Below are 15,141 nucleotides of genomic sequence, written 5' to 3' on the forward strand. Positions count from 1 at the left end.
AAGGGGGAGTTTTCATATCCCTCATAAACGACAGTCTCCCAAAGACTGTGTCTGCAATGGAGAAGTTACTGGCTATGCTGGAAGAGCAAGACAAGTCTTTCACTCAGGCCTGCTTTGAGACCCTCCTCCTCAGGACTATATATTCAGCATACCAGACATGAAATCATAGCAACAGGGCTGGATGGATATTCTTGGTTGTTTTGCAAATGTTACTTTCATTCAGCTATGCAAGTCTTAACCAGCAATAAACATACCATTGATTCATTTTACTGTCAAGGAATGAAATATTTGATTTGCTTTCTGACTAAAAACGGGCTCATCATGACAATATTATGATGACTGAAGTATACGGGAAATAATTAGAACCAGAAGAGAGCAGTAATGCAATGTTAATGATGCAAACGGCCGTTTAAACCCAAAGAAGAAGAATATCATGTGGAGTTTAGGGCGGGACATCCGGTTGTCTACGGCGTGGCTGAGCTCGCTGATTGGTCAGATTTGAAAAATCAGTTTCTGACGCAGTGGAGGCAACGTTTGAACTTCGAATTTTGTTTAGGGACAGATAGGCAACGGCGTTGCGGAATTAAACCAAAACACCCCAACATGATAAGACAAGCGTAAGTATTTAATACATATTCTACTGTCGTTATATTAACGCGATTACACAATTTTAAAGGCACGTTTAATAACATATAAGCGAGGCTTTTTTCAAATGGAAGTCTTTGAGTGGTTTTAGCAGACATTTGTTAACATTAGCGTCGCGTTAACTTAACTTACCATATTGTTTGTACTTCAGGCTCAGGTCATAATCCCGTTTAATATCTTTTGTTTTCAGTTTATATCAGTAACGTTTGATTTTCTTTTTATCCACTTTATTACCAACTAACGTTACGTTATTTTGTTAATGGTAAAAATCATTGAAGTAAAGAGCAGATTTCCTATCATAACTCCGAAAGTTTATAGATTATCAAGATTCTGTTTCAACTTTGCTCGTTTTACTTGAACAATTCTTGTTTGTTGAGTGATTAATACATTTTTCCGTTTGAAACAGGAAGGGCAAGACCCCCCGCCGCCCTCCTCCTAAAAAGCCTTCCAACAGCCAGAAGGACCCTGTTGGAGTATGTTGTAACCTTTTGTTTGCTTTAGGCTAATGGCAATCATGGTCGGTATATTAATTCGGTACGTGTTTGGCAGGTGTATTGTCGCGTGCGGCCACTGGGTGAAGAGGATGAGGAATGCTGCATTGAGGTTATAAGTAACACCACCATTCAGCTACATGCCCCTGATGGGCTCAAAGCCAACAGAAATGGTGAATTCAAAGAGGTGAGTGCCTGTCTGCTCTCATTTAGCCAATTATTATTATTTTAAGTACAGAGTTCTTCTAATTTTGTTAGGAATTGTCATATCTCTCCAATTCTGTTTGTCTTTTTCTTCTGTGCAACACAAAGGTGGATTTTGTGTAATGGTTGCACTTTTCTATAAATTGAAAGTTTAAGAGTATTAGAGTTGCCAAGCTTAAAAAGTGACAAAAGCACCATAAACGTGGTCCATATGGCTTGTTTTGCTGTTTTGAGTCTGCATTACTTTTTTTTTTTTTTTTTGTGCTGTATGGAAAGGTCAAGGTCTAAAATAACTTGAAAGCAAAATGATTCCTTTGAGTCTGATGCAGGGTTTATGTAGGTCTTGGTGTTAATTTGCCCTTATACAAATTAAGTCCTTAAATAGGTCTTACATTGTAAAGGCCCGATCACACCAAGAACTATATTCACATCCACACCAGATGATGATATTTCTCTTTATTCCAAGCACACTCGTGTGTCGCTTTAAATTCTTGAGCTCTTTACAGCAGGATTAATTCTGATTGGTTGTCAGTTTTTATAGTTCATCAGCTGGAAAATCCTCCTAAAAGTGATTCCAATGATATTGTTTCTCTGTGGCTTTATCATTATAGCTGTGGTTTGGACTCTGATATTCTTTCTTTATTATCTTGACCGTTATTGTCTTTGGTGTGAACAGCCCTTAAGTCTTAAATACGTAAAGTTGTGGCATTAAAATTTGCAGATGCAAATAGAGATGAAGCCTTGTTTTCTGAGGAATTGAACATGAAGAGAATTTAAGCAAGCATCTGTTAATTGGGATATTAAAACTTGTTAAATTAAGTGTATTTTTCTAAGTCCACTGGCAGATATTTGTTCTTGTTTTAAGCATAAACTCTCTTCAAAATCACAATTTCTCAAGGCAAGACATCTTATGTCATTTTGCTTTAAGTAAATGTATTTTGATTTAAGAATCTTAAGACATTTGTACTGGAAAGCAACACAAAATACTGAGGAAGAACATCAATTTTATCTTTGCATGTACAGTAGAAGTTAAGTTTATTTCTATATTGTTGTGGTTGGGAACAGCGGTATTAAAGTCAAATTTTTTTGTAAAATAATTCAGAGTATCGTACTTTATACTTTGACGTATATTGATGCATAACATTGTTTGTTTCCAGGGTGTTAATTTACATATTGATATATTATGATTTATGGTCCCTTTAACTATGATGATCTATAATTGTCTTTTAGACACAATATTCCTTCAAAAAAGTGTTTGGAATTAAAACGTCCCAGATGGAATTATTTGAAGATGTTGCCAAACCTCTAGTAGAAGACCTAATTCACTGTAAAAATGGTAAATATACTTTTCTGTGTGCTTGTTGATGATGATGATCATTGCTATTAAAAAAAAACAAAAACCTCAGACTGAGAGCAGTTTTCTTTTTAAACTAGGTCTGTTGTTCACCTATGGTGTCACTGGCAGTGGTAAAACTTACACAATGACTGGCTCACCTGGTCAAGGTGGGCTGCTTCCACGTTCACTCGACATGATCTTCAACAGCATTAGCCCCTACCAGGCCAAGAGATATGTAAGCAAATTCATAAAGTACTTTTATTCCGTTATGTAAAATTAATTTTTCCATCTTTGAGCTTTCTTGATGTTTCCCTCATCAGGTTTTCAAGCCTGATGATAAAAATGGCATGGAGGTGCAGAATCAGGTCGACGCGCTCTTAGACCGACAGAAGCGAGACAGCCAGACATCTGTACCAAAGACTCCAACAGCAAGGTTAATTCAAGTAATTAAAGTTACACATTGCTTAATCTGTTTCAAATGAAATCTAATGAGTTTATATGCTGTTCTGTTTTTGTAGGCGATTTGACCCTGAGTTTGCTGACATGATCAGTCCAGAGGAGGCTTGTAAGGCGGGTGGAGTGGATGAAGATAGCAGCTACAGTGTCTTTGTCTCTTACATTGAGATTTACAACAACTACATCTATGATCTCCTGGAAGAGACTCCCTTTGACCCAATAAAGCCCAAGTAAGTTTGCTGTTTTTGTTGTATTTTTGATTCAATAAATGCAGCCTTTGTCAGCATAAGAGCCTTAAAAAAAAATTTGTATCCACCCCAAACTTTTGAACATTAGTCTATATAAAAACTTGGATCTAGTTTGATTGGTTGTGTCAGTATTGCCAATTTGTGGGTAACTAATACTTTTTTTACTTAAATATTTACTTTTGACAATTGACACAAAGCTGATTTAGGTTTAGTCCCATTCATATTTTTTTAATTTAGTAATATCTATGCACTTAGTTTATAGATAAATGTATTTTGTTTTTTCATTAGGTGGAATGGTGCAGGCACACCTCTGAAAAACAACATTGAGTTCATGTACGTGGCCAGTGAAATCCATTCATAGATGGACTTGCTGCCTTTTGAAAATGATATTCCTTCCTTTCTGTATCTGTTCTGTGCATCCTGTTGTGAGCTTTCAAGTGCTTCTAGGCTGTCTGTATCCGCTTTGTCTTGGCTGTCTGTCTTGTGCTTTTGTTTTACTTGCTGGTAGGCGCCCTGCAGAGATTGAGCTTTGTTGCCTACTCTGTAGTTACAGAAATGTTATCATACTGTATTTCACATTTCAGACCACCCCAATCCAAAATACTGCGTGAAGATCAAAATCACAACATGTATGTGGCCGGGTGCACTGAGGTTGAGGTCAAGTCAACAGAGGAAGCTTTTGAAGTCTTTTGGAGAGGTAAGCTGATGTAGATTATTTTTTTTTAAAAATATATATAAATAATGGTTTTGTTTGTAGGTGGTGCACAGAGCTATTGTAGTATGAGATCCTTTATTTCTGAACATAGGTCAGAAGAAGCGCAGGATTGCAAACACACAATTGAACCGTGAATCCAGCCGTTCTCACAGTGTGTTCATTATTAAATTGGCACAAGCACCTCTGGATGCAGATGGAGACAATGTGCTTCAGGTCAGTGTGAATTATAATGACTTCAAGACTTAATTTTTTGGAATGAAATCTTTCTAAACATTATCTAACTAAAAATATACATTTTTAGGTTAACCTTTGTTATTCAGATACATATGAAGTGTCATATGTGAAAAAAAACTGCACCCTAGTTTGTCAAATTTAAGTCTGATAAAGCATTGGAATGATTTCTGTTTTATTCATTTAAAGTGTGTTAAATTATTTATGAGATGTTAAAGAAATAGTACATATTTTTATTTAAACCTGAATGATTTCTGTCTCTCCATTTTAAGTTTATTCCACTGAAACTGACTCTGTAACATTTGTGTTTAAAACATGAATGCTAAACTTATGAATTTGGTCTAAAGCAAGGGTGAATAACATTTTGGCCCTGCATGTGGAGATGTTAGGCTCTCAATTATGACAGTGGAACCAGTGCTTAAAGATTTGTTGTTCCTTTTTCAGGATAAAAGTCAGGTAAATGTGAGCCAGTTGTGTCTGGTGGATCTGGCTGGCAGTGAACGCACCAGCAGAACCCGAGCAGAGGGCAGCCGTCTCCGTGAAGCAGGTCAGGCAGCAGCACAAATAACTAATTTTATTACCTTCAGGATTTCAGGGTTATGTTTTATATGAAGACCATATGGGTGGTTTTCTCACAGGCAACATCAATCAATCTTTAATGACTCTGCGCACATGTATTGAGGTACTGCGGGAGAATCAGATGTGTGGCACAAACAAGGTATGTGAGAGATTAACTGAGCATATGATTGGTTAAAAATGATAGAAACATCATAGGCTCTCTTGACTTTTGTCCTCAGATGGTTCCTTACAGAGACTCCAAAGTGACCCATCTATTCAAGAACTACTTTGATGGGGAAGGCAAAGTGAGGATGGTTGTGTGTGTAAATCCAAAAGCTGATGATTATGAGGAGACCTTGGTAAGCAATATTAACAGGTCAAAAGGTGCATTGTTCCACTTCAGATTTATTGTAGTTGCACTGACCTATTGGTTCTCATCTGTGCGTAGCTGGTGATGCGCTTTGCTGAGATGACTCAGGAGGTTGAAGTGGCCCGGCCTGTTGACAGGCCCATCTGTGGCTTTGCTGCTGGTCGCCGACAGAGAAACCAAGCCTTCAAAGAGGAGCTTACCCGCAGGCTGGAAGAACGTGGTGGTCCTTTAGATGGAGGTATTTGTGTGTGTGTGCTTGCATGTTATTCTCTCACATAATGTGCATTAACATTAAAAATTAGCATTTTAAGATGCTTAATTTCATCGAAAGTCTCATACTGTTTGTTTATTTTTTTGTTAATGTCAATTATGTGACATGTTCTTTTACAGATTCTCCAACAGTATTGAACCAGCTGCTTCAGTCATTCCCTCCACTTCCTCCCTGTGAGATCTCTGGCCCTAATGATGATGTTACACTTCCCAGACTCATTGAAGCCCTGGAGAAGAGACACAAGTTTCGACAGATGATGGTTGAGGAGTACAATAAAACTGGTAAAATCGTCACTTTATTCAGAGCTGTTTAAGTGGTCTTTTAAATGCAATATTATTTTCAAATTTCTGGTGGTAATTTGGTTTCAGCCAACATGCTGAAGTCTGTGCTTCAAGAGCAGGACAGCAACCTTCTCTCTAAGGAGAACTTCCTCCAAGAGCAACGTGGTCGGCTTGGTGAAAAGGACAAAATGATCCAAAACCAGAAGAATGAGATTGATCGTCTGGAAAAGAAATCCAAAATGTTGGAGTACAAGGTATTTGCACCATCACTGAGTTAGGATTAAAAAAAAAAAAAAAAATTACAATAGTTTTCAAAAGGTTTTTTTAACAATTTACATCACATTTTTTCCCCACTTTAACACATAACATCACACTTTTTTCCCACTTTAACACATTACATCACACTTTTTCACATCGCATTAAATTGATCAAAAGTGACAGTAGAATACATGTGTAGTGTTTTACATTTTTCTTGTAAATCACTGATGGGGGTGGTTGACTTTTTATTTATTTATTCCCCTAGGCTTGATTGTGTTAATGGAGTTCAGTCTTACATGTTAATGTTTTGTAAAAAAAAAAAAAAAGAAATAAACAACAAAATTATTTTCCCACATAATTTACCTTTATTCCACACCGTTCTATGCCTTTTTAAAAATGCGCTGATCATTTCTTGCTTTTATGAAGCCCCACCCTCAAATACACGATGGGCTCTGATTGGTTAGCTAGTCCAGTTTGTTGTGATTAGCTAAACCTCCTCTAGTCTAAAACTCTCCCCCCTCACCTCAGCGGCATGTGTTGTTGTATTGTATTGTTAACAATGGCGTCATCTATATAATGCTTATAAGTTTGAGCCCGATTGAGAGGCAGAGGATATTAGTGAAGAGGATCATGCAGAACCTGTGCAGTTTAATTCAACCGCACACACATCCATGTATAATGCTATTCATAGTTATGTAAAAATAAGTGTGTAAATGTAACGGTTCATTGTTTGAGCTGAGCTTGTGATCTGAATGAGAGATTAAGACCGATGCAGGGCGACGCGAGGAACTGGATTGATAACACTGCTTAAGAACTGTATTTTGAAACTTGTGAATCCATTAGAATTGACACTCCAGATTTCTAATGTCTTTATCATATATACACACAAGTATATTCAAGCAAAAGCCAGCATATATTAATTCTGTGAAACAAAGCAAAACCAATGTTACTCCCCTATCGAGAAGAAAAAACGCATCCTTGGCGTCCGATCGCAGGCCTTCCTGTTTCTTGAGATCTCTCCAGCGCCGGAAAGCTGATCCGAAATTTACACGGGCCCTGCTTTTTGCCTTCTCATAAGCTTTCTTTTGTTCCACAGATGTTTTCCACAAGTTCCCCCCCCCCCCCTTTTTTCTCTATCTTTGTCATCCTTCGGTTCAGCTAATGTCCGCCTAAGTGCTCTGGCTCTGTTGTCCCCATCATGAGCAGACATGCCCCTTACCGCTGATTACAAGTTTGATTTCAGAAAAATAAAAATTCAGAAAAATAAAAGCCTTTATTAATCTTTCTTTGTGTGCAAAACACAACAACAACAAACTCTCCTATATATATATATATATATGCCTTATAAAAAGCACTATGGTGGTGGTTAGATCAAATAATCGCAATTAGTCATTTATCGCAACAGGCATATCAGTAATGCAATCTTCAATGTTACTCTATATGCAGATTGACATTCTACAGAAAACCACCAACATCTATGAGGAGGACAAACGATCTCTACAGCAGGAACTGGAGAGCAGAGAACAGAGGCTGCAGAGGGAAATGTCTGAAAAGAGACGCATGGAATCACGCATGCAGGGCATCGTAACGGACGCCAAGCTCAAGTGGGAGAAGGAGTGTGTGAGTGTCTTCCCATTGACCATATATGTGAAACTTTTTTTTCTTTCTCATTTGTCAGTGGTGTGATGCATGCAAGATTTGTTTTTTTGTTCTCTACAGGAGAGGCGGGTAAATGCTAAGCAGTTGGAAATGCAGAATAAACTGTGGGTGAAGGATGAGAAACTCAAACAGCTCAAAGCCATTGTGACTGAGGGAAAGTCGGAGAACCGTCAACCACAGCGGCCCTCCAGAGAAAAGGACAAAGTGCCTGCCAAGAGATCCGCTTCCCCGTCACCTGTTCCTGTACGTTTAACTGACATGCGTTTCTAGACCGCCTGACCCTGAGATTTATGCCTAACCTAATCCACAAACCTCATCTTTAATGTCCATTCATGGCCTACTATGCTCTGTGTCTGTGTGTTTAATTACCCTGTGCACTTTTTGTTTTTAATGCCATTAATGCTGTTTTTAATGTACTGGTGTGTGTTGCATGCAAACCATGTGTGTACTAATTTCATGTCGCTTACAGTCTCCCTACAATGGCTCTCAGTCATCCCTCTCCTCTCTGGAGCCCATATATTACTTCTCTCAGACGATCAGGCCAGATCCCCACTTCCCCAGACCAGGCAGTGTGTCTGTGGCCTCCTGCATCTCTGAGTGGGAGCAGGGTGTCCCGCACTCTCGTAGGCAGGGTAGCCAGTCGCCTCCAGACAATAGGAAGAGAGCTCAGGGCCTTCCCGACAGTCTTAGGAGGAGGAGAGGCAGGTGTTGGGCCAGAGAGGTGCCTGTCCAGCCAGCAGAGGTAGATCTAGAGGAAACGGGTCACTGGGTCAGTAGAGTATCTTGCTGTTGTTATAGGTAGAGCTTCAACAAGACACTAATATAGACTTGTTGTAGCCTAATGGCGACATTTTGATCTTTCTCAGCTGCACTAATTATTACCAAGAAGATTTATGTGTAAAATAATGAATTATGTGCTGCTTATTTTAACCATGTAATGGCTTTGTTTTGCACTTTTACACAATTAAATTTGAGTTTTCATCTTCTCAATGTCATCTCTTACTCTTGCGCCTAATTTAACTTGTCTAAAGTGTATGAAAAACAACTGAATAATGTCATAGGTTGTGTAAGAGTTGAAAGTGTCAACACTTACTGCATACTGAAAAGAGCTTGTTTGAATGGGAACATATCTTCAGCTTTTTTCTTTCCTCTCAACAGCTTGGTATGTTTAGTTTGTGCTTCTTTAGAGCTTGACTAACACACTAACACTTCAGCATGTTTAAGGACCGCCTTCTATTTGTCATACTGTGCTTGTGTTTTAATTGAATAGACCGGGCCGCCGGTTCGGCCTCTACACAGGCGCTCACACTCCGCAGGTGGGGAGAGGTGGGTTGATCATAAACCCAACACTAATGTGGACCTGGATACAGTCCTGCAGCCAAACATCCCCAATGCCATCAAAGTGAACGCTCCCAATGAGAAAGCTCTGTCCAAGTGTGACAAGTACGTTCTGACACACCAGGAGGTTGCATCAGATGGAGAAATTCAGACCAAGCTAATCAAGGTAGTTCACTTTTTCTAGTGGTCTTGCTCTGGGTGGTTTTGGTTGTCAGTTGAAACTAAAGTTGTTGTTTTTTTTGGCTCAATATCAGGGTGAAGTGTTCAAAACTAGAGGTGGAGGACAGTCTGTTCAGTTCACGGATATCGAAACGCTCAAGCAGGAAAACCCTGTTGCAGCAAGGTAATTGTATGACCACCAATACAATTCAAACTTGTCTGCATGTATTATTTCTAATTCTAATAGTGAATGCTATGTATTGTTGTGTTTTTTGATCGTAGCCGTAAGAGACGATCATCAGAGAGTGGCCCGGATGGTGAGCCTGTGGAAGGAAGCTGGACCGATGTGGAGACAAGGGTAAAATACTGATATCCTCTAGCCCAGGTGCAGGCACTGCACACTTTAAATGCCCATATTTAAAGGTCAACAACTACTTTATTTGGTATTTTGAATGGGTGCGTTTTTATATATTTTATAATATAAATGTTTGTTTCCTAACCCGTCTCTTGTCTTTATTCTCTAGTGCTCTGTGGCCGTGGAGATGAGAGCTGGCTCAAACCTAGGACCTGGATACCAACATCACGGATATCCAAAGTAAGCTCTTTATTTCTGTACACTTTCACTTGTCTCCAGTAATACTGGTAAAAACCAGTTTCTTTTAAAAATGTGCTTCCCATTATATTTTGTAGACGCAGAAAGCCTTGAGACTGCTCTTGTATTGCCATCACAGCAGAGTCCTTTCATCTCGAAGCCTCTTTATCACTGTGTGCAATAGCGAATTCACTTTAACTTTTTAAAATGCTTTTATGGAAATTCTTTTTATAGAAAACTACACAAGTTCACCAAAGCTGTTTTTGTACTGCATTTTCTATCAGGGTGTTGCCATGTAAAATTCACATTTGGTGTAAAGTGTGGGTTTCAAAAACAAAGTGTTACAAATGTTTTGTTTTCTAACTGTCTCAAGCACATTAGGTATTTATGTGTATTTTATTTTTTATGTTAATGTATACTATCTTTCATTTGGGGAGTTAGGACAGTCAAAGCATTTTCTGGTGTTTCTTTAAAAATCCTTTAGTAAAAGTCATTTTCATGACTGTAGTAGGCAGCATCTTGGAAAAGCACTCTTTCCATGTAGTTTCACTTGTATGATATTGCTGCAGACAAAACTGTTAATAAACAGCATTTGATTTACTTGTTTGTTTCATATAGTGGATTGTTTTTTTAGTTTTTCATTTTGGTCCATTTGTAATGTAGTTCTCTGAGCACTCAATGTGGTTCTATAAGGAAGCAGTAGATGGCAGCAGTGTTTAAAATATAGCGCTCAGGTGTTTTAATTCCTCCAAACCGACCATGGGGTAGTATTGTTTTGTCTAGACAATGGATACTTTAAGATGAAGTATGAGACTTGAAGTAAACAAAAAAAAATATAAAGGAAAAAATCAGAATGGAAATTTTTTGTTTTTGTCATCGAGCTGTAATTGTCATGTAAAAGGTGTGACTTAATTTCTTAACAGTTACTTCACACTAATTCAAGTGTGAATCTTATATGCATAAAATACTGGCCAAGAAATTAGCTTGAGCAATTTTTTTTTTATTATTTTTTTTTATCTTTTTGTTTAAATGTTATTTTACACCTTAGCTGTGTTAGTACTTGATGTGGCTTTTTTTTTTTTTTCTACCCCATTTGGCACTAACAAAGTAAAACCTTAGTGTTTTCTTTGTTGGAATGTGAGTCGTTGAGCTCTTTGTGTTTGGATGGTGCCATGTTTAACTTTTTAGATGAAATATTTAATACAGCATTAGTTTCACAAAGACACTGGATCAAAATGATAATCGTATGAACACAAACATTTATGTACGTTTTTATGATGTATGAATGAGTTATTCAGTTGTTGGATCAGTTACAGAATACACACACTGTAAAACCACCAACTTCACACACTGAAATTGTTGCATTATATTGCAAAAATGGCCTTTGTGCTTTGCATAATAACTAAAAGGTAAAAGGGTGGTAAATGGTCAGGTTTCCTTCCATCAAGCTTTCCAAAATGTAAGGCTACAGTCATACTGCATGTTATTGTGTTCTTTGGTGGGTTATGGTTGGTTGGGTTTGGTTAGGAGTAAGATGTTAGAGGGTGATCGAGTGTTTGCTGCTTTGAGCAGAAGCAATTTTGTTTGGGGATAAAAAGTGTGCCTCTGCGTGCAGGTCAAGGGAATCGGAGCAGCAGCAATTCTGCTGAAGTACCTGAAGTGGACCATGTCTAAAGAGTTTGAAGCCCAGACATTCCATTTCAAATGAGGCAAACTTCCTACAAAATATTTCCCCAATATTTTAACTTCCTTCCTGGATTTACCTTTCATTAAAAAGATTGCTTACAAGGCCTGAACTGCAAATTTAATTTAGAAAGAATTTTTACCAGTCATTCCCACAGCAAGCTAGTGGAAGTTATGCAAAGGTTTTTCTACTGCCTCGAGGGTGTTTTTGTAACCAAGTCTGCTCCCATATCTTTCTGAAGTGTTTGGGATTTCTTTTATTTAGCTGAGAATAAAATTGTTTTATTTCAGAAGATTAAACTATCTGCCCATAACTGTCCTCTGTGACACGTCTCAGTTCTGTAAAGAGAGCAGTTCATGGGCCATGTTTCTCTCTCTATAAGCTCCACAGCCAAATCCTGATGGTGGATATCTCATCTGCTCCACTGACTCTATTTCAATTTGGAGGTACTAGAGATTGACCAACATGGAGCGCCTCCAAGAGAGAGTCAAGGGCCCCGAGCAACGTGCTGACATTAAACTCACTTGTGCAAGCCATCAAGTGCTCTTCCTTTTGACCATACGCAGTTTGATGAGCCACACTACAATATATTCATTTCGCTCAGCTGGCAATGGCTCTGGAACGATAATGTTATGCTACGATAGAGCTTTAGATTACTGCATTAGGATTACGATCCAATGAAGTGAGAGAAAGAATAAGAGAGAGATGCATGAGCAAGACGAGGAGACAACCACTCAGGGAGCACCTCGCTTGGAAATACAGCAATTTCAAGCAAGTAATGAATGCTCACTTATGCTCGGGTGTGAAAGGTAACTAGCACTGTAAAAAACCTTCACTATTAAGCTTATTCATTTATACATGTTGTAAGGTAGCTTTGAAAAGCTATTTTATGATAGCTGCATGTAATGTTTCCTTCATTAAAAAAAAATATTCATTAGTAAATTGATCATTTTAGATGAAGGGGATTGTCTAATGGGGCGTATGTGTCTACTACTCGCTTTATCTCAACAATCTTCTGTTACTGTAACTTTCATTACTAAAATAAAAGAATCAAGGCTGACAGCAAATATCTAATATAGCAAACAATCAAAAAAATAAAATGCATGGGAAACATGGTGAAAAGCTCATTAAATAAATAAAATAAGTGCACCTTTAAAGTAAATAATCTATTTGATACTCAAAATGTTGTTACAAATTTAACTTATTTGGTCTGATAGGTTTCTCACTGCAAAAACAAAATGTAGAATTTTATATTTTTTCTAATTTTTGTGTTGTGATGCATTCTTAATTTTATTCATCACAAATTGATCGGATGGTTAAAAATGGCTTTTACTTACCAGGATAGAGTAAGACCTGAATGTGTGTTTCCTAAATGCAGAAATAACAAGTGACTTAAGTGGAAGAGAACAATGATTTCAGCAGAAGAGCTCTTTCTTATATTTTGATTAAAGGTTACAAGGATAAAAAGTTGTTTGTGATAATGAGCACAAATGAATCGCAAAGTAAATGATTTTGTGTTGACAAAAGAAATGAAAGTCCTTGAGAAATTACATTTCCTATGAACGGACCATGCCAGAGGAGAACTACTCTCCAGAATGCAACACTAGTCATTTGACTCATTTCTAAATTCGTTCGTTCTTTTAACAAAGTGAAAGCGATTCTCTATTTAAGTGCTTAACCTGCAGAATACACAATAAAGAAATACTGGTGAACTGCCTGCTTGAATTCACACTAATTAGTCAGCTTGGCTTATAAAAATAAATGATTGCATGGTTTATCTGCTATATTTGGATGATTAATTCCTGCAATGAGTCTTTTTTTTTGTCCTCTGTGAGTCTATCGCTTGCCGCAGGAGAAACGGCCAGAATAATTTGGAGTATGGCAGACGTCTAATGAGCTTCTCAACGTTTCTCCACCACACAGAACCATTACAGATGCAAATTTCTTCATGTTTATTCTGTGCGTATATGTAATCAGCCTGGGTACTCTGTTTATTTTCTCATGAATGCAATTTAAATATTCAGTTTGCCCTTAATCACTCCTCTCCCATTTCAACCAATGCCACAGATGCAGGTCAAATCATGGCCTGTTGACTTGATAGGCCTTTGGTCTGACATGTGAACTAGATGTCTTGTGATGTCTGTGGAATCATCTCTGGTGCACAGGCTGTTGCTGTTTTCCCAGTTGTTTCTGATGTTATGTATTATGTAGACACTCATGGAGTGGACTGTCAACACTCAGTGTCTGGCATTATGCAGCGGAAACCTACCTTCACATGCTGTAAACAAGGCTGCCATGCAGACTCTATTAATTATTTAACCACCGGCACTAAGGCTAGTTATGGTGGTCAGCTGATGAGGCTTTCTAGCAGCCTTTTAGCCGAATTTAATGAGGAGGGCCGGGTTTTCCTCTCTCAGATCATGTTGGCAGCTTCCTCTCAGGGGCGATGAGTTTTAGAAAGGCATGTTGTGGTTGGTGGCGGCTGAACCACAGATGAGTCTGCCCTTTAAAGGACCATATACCTATCTGATGTGTCCTCGGGAGCCGTCACTGACATTAAAACTCAATTAGTGGACGACTCGTGTAAATACTGCATGAGCCTGGCACTTTGCTAATAAAGGCCTCAAGCTGGGTTCCCGCTCTACATCTTGATATGTCAGTACTGTGGCTGTTTGTGAGCCAGCGTGTCAGTCCAAAGGGAGGTTAAAATGCAGATGAGTGTTGGCAGTCGGGTGCAATTGTCATTCAGCACGTCTCGTGCCCTCCTCGGGGGCTCATCTCGCTTTATTGTGGTGCTTCACTCCTCTTTGGCTCCTGCTCGTCATCACACATACCAATAAGCAATTGAGATATGAGTTGCACCGGGTCAGTCTATTTTGCCTTGTCCTGAGGTGCATTCAGTGTAGTGATGGGGACACTATACTGTCAACAAGCACCGTCCTTCGGATGAGATGTTAAACCGAGGTCCTGACTCTCTGTGGTCATTAAAAATCCCAGGAAGTCTTTTGAATAGAGTAGAGGTGTGACCTCGGCATCCTGGCTAAATTCGCCCATTGGCCTCTGACCATCATGGCCTCCTAACAATCCCCATATCTGCTGATTGGCTTCATCACTCTGTCTCCTCTCCACCTGTAAGCTGGTGTGTGGTGGGCGTTCTGGCGCAATGTCGCTGCCGTCGCATCATACAGGTGGATGCTGCACACTGGTGGTGGATGAGGAGATACACCCTGAATATGTAAGCGCTTTGAGTGCCTAGAAAAGCGCTATATAAATGTAATGAATTATTATTATTATTATTCAGAGCGCTGACTGAAAATGTATATCGCCTGAACTGCTTCTGCTGCATGTGACCATCTAAAAATGCTCTGTTTTAACTCACTGTTAAATGGATAATTAGTCCAGAATTTAAATTGTCATTATTTACTAAAGCAGTATACAGTACTAACTTTCTTCCATAGAACAAGTTCAGCAAAGTGTTAGCTACGCTCTTTTTGTCATTACAGTTAAACTATTATTATTATTTAAGTCTTTCTTCTTCAAATTTTATGTTTTATTCGACATGTTACTTGTCGATTCTTTGTAATTATAATTGAATAAAAAAAAAAAACTTCATTATTTCTACTTCAAAATCTCGCTATAATTCAG

The 15,141-nt window shown here is 38.5% G+C and overlaps 1 protein-coding gene across 5 annotated transcripts; it reads left to right on the top strand.

The window, feature by feature from the left end:
- The first annotated feature begins 469 nt into the window (after nt 1-469).
- LOC132156148 (kinesin-like protein KIF23) lies at nt 470-10,412 on the top strand. 5 transcript variants are annotated; one of them, XM_059565028.1, is made up of 24 exons: nt 470-617; nt 1,052-1,118; nt 1,195-1,323; nt 2,571-2,676; nt 2,775-2,911; nt 2,997-3,109; nt 3,195-3,362; nt 3,669-3,713; nt 3,965-4,077; nt 4,187-4,308; nt 4,771-4,873; nt 4,965-5,044; nt 5,124-5,243; nt 5,333-5,492; nt 5,645-5,806; nt 5,894-6,060; nt 7,511-7,684; nt 7,784-7,966; nt 8,193-8,492; nt 8,994-9,227; nt 9,316-9,404; nt 9,503-9,578; nt 9,745-9,815; nt 9,911-10,412. In XM_059565028.1, exons 1-24 carry the CDS (start codon nt 604-606, stop codon nt 9,924-9,926), a joined length of 2,949 nt encoding a protein of 982 aa, XP_059421011.1. In that variant the 5' UTR covers nt 470-603; the 3' UTR covers nt 9,927-10,412. The 5 variants fall into 5 exon arrangements, with proteins under 5 accessions (XP_059421011.1, XP_059421012.1, XP_059421013.1 ...); XM_059565029.1 differs by having other exon boundaries at nt 471-617; nt 8,193-8,465; XM_059565030.1 differs by lacking the exon at nt 3,669-3,713 and having other exon boundaries at nt 471-617.
- Nucleotides 10,413-15,141: the final 4,729 nt, after the last annotated feature.

Source organism: Carassius carassius, chromosome 13, assembly GCF_963082965.1.
Source record: "Carassius carassius chromosome 13, fCarCar2.1, whole genome shotgun sequence".
Lineage (NCBI taxonomy): Eukaryota > Metazoa > Chordata > Actinopteri > Cypriniformes > Cyprinidae > Carassius > Carassius carassius.

Bases quoted from the DNA above. Each gene is read 5' to 3' on its own strand.
- LOC132156148 (XM_059565028.1), top strand. The intron at 5,045-5,123 runs GTATGTGAGAGA...TTTTGTCCTCAG, and splicing joins AGATGTGTGGCACAAACAAG to ATGGTTCCTTACAGAGACTC. The intron at 7,967-8,192 runs GTACGTTTAACT...TGTCGCTTACAG, and splicing joins CTTCCCCGTCACCTGTTCCT to TCTCCCTACAATGGCTCTCA.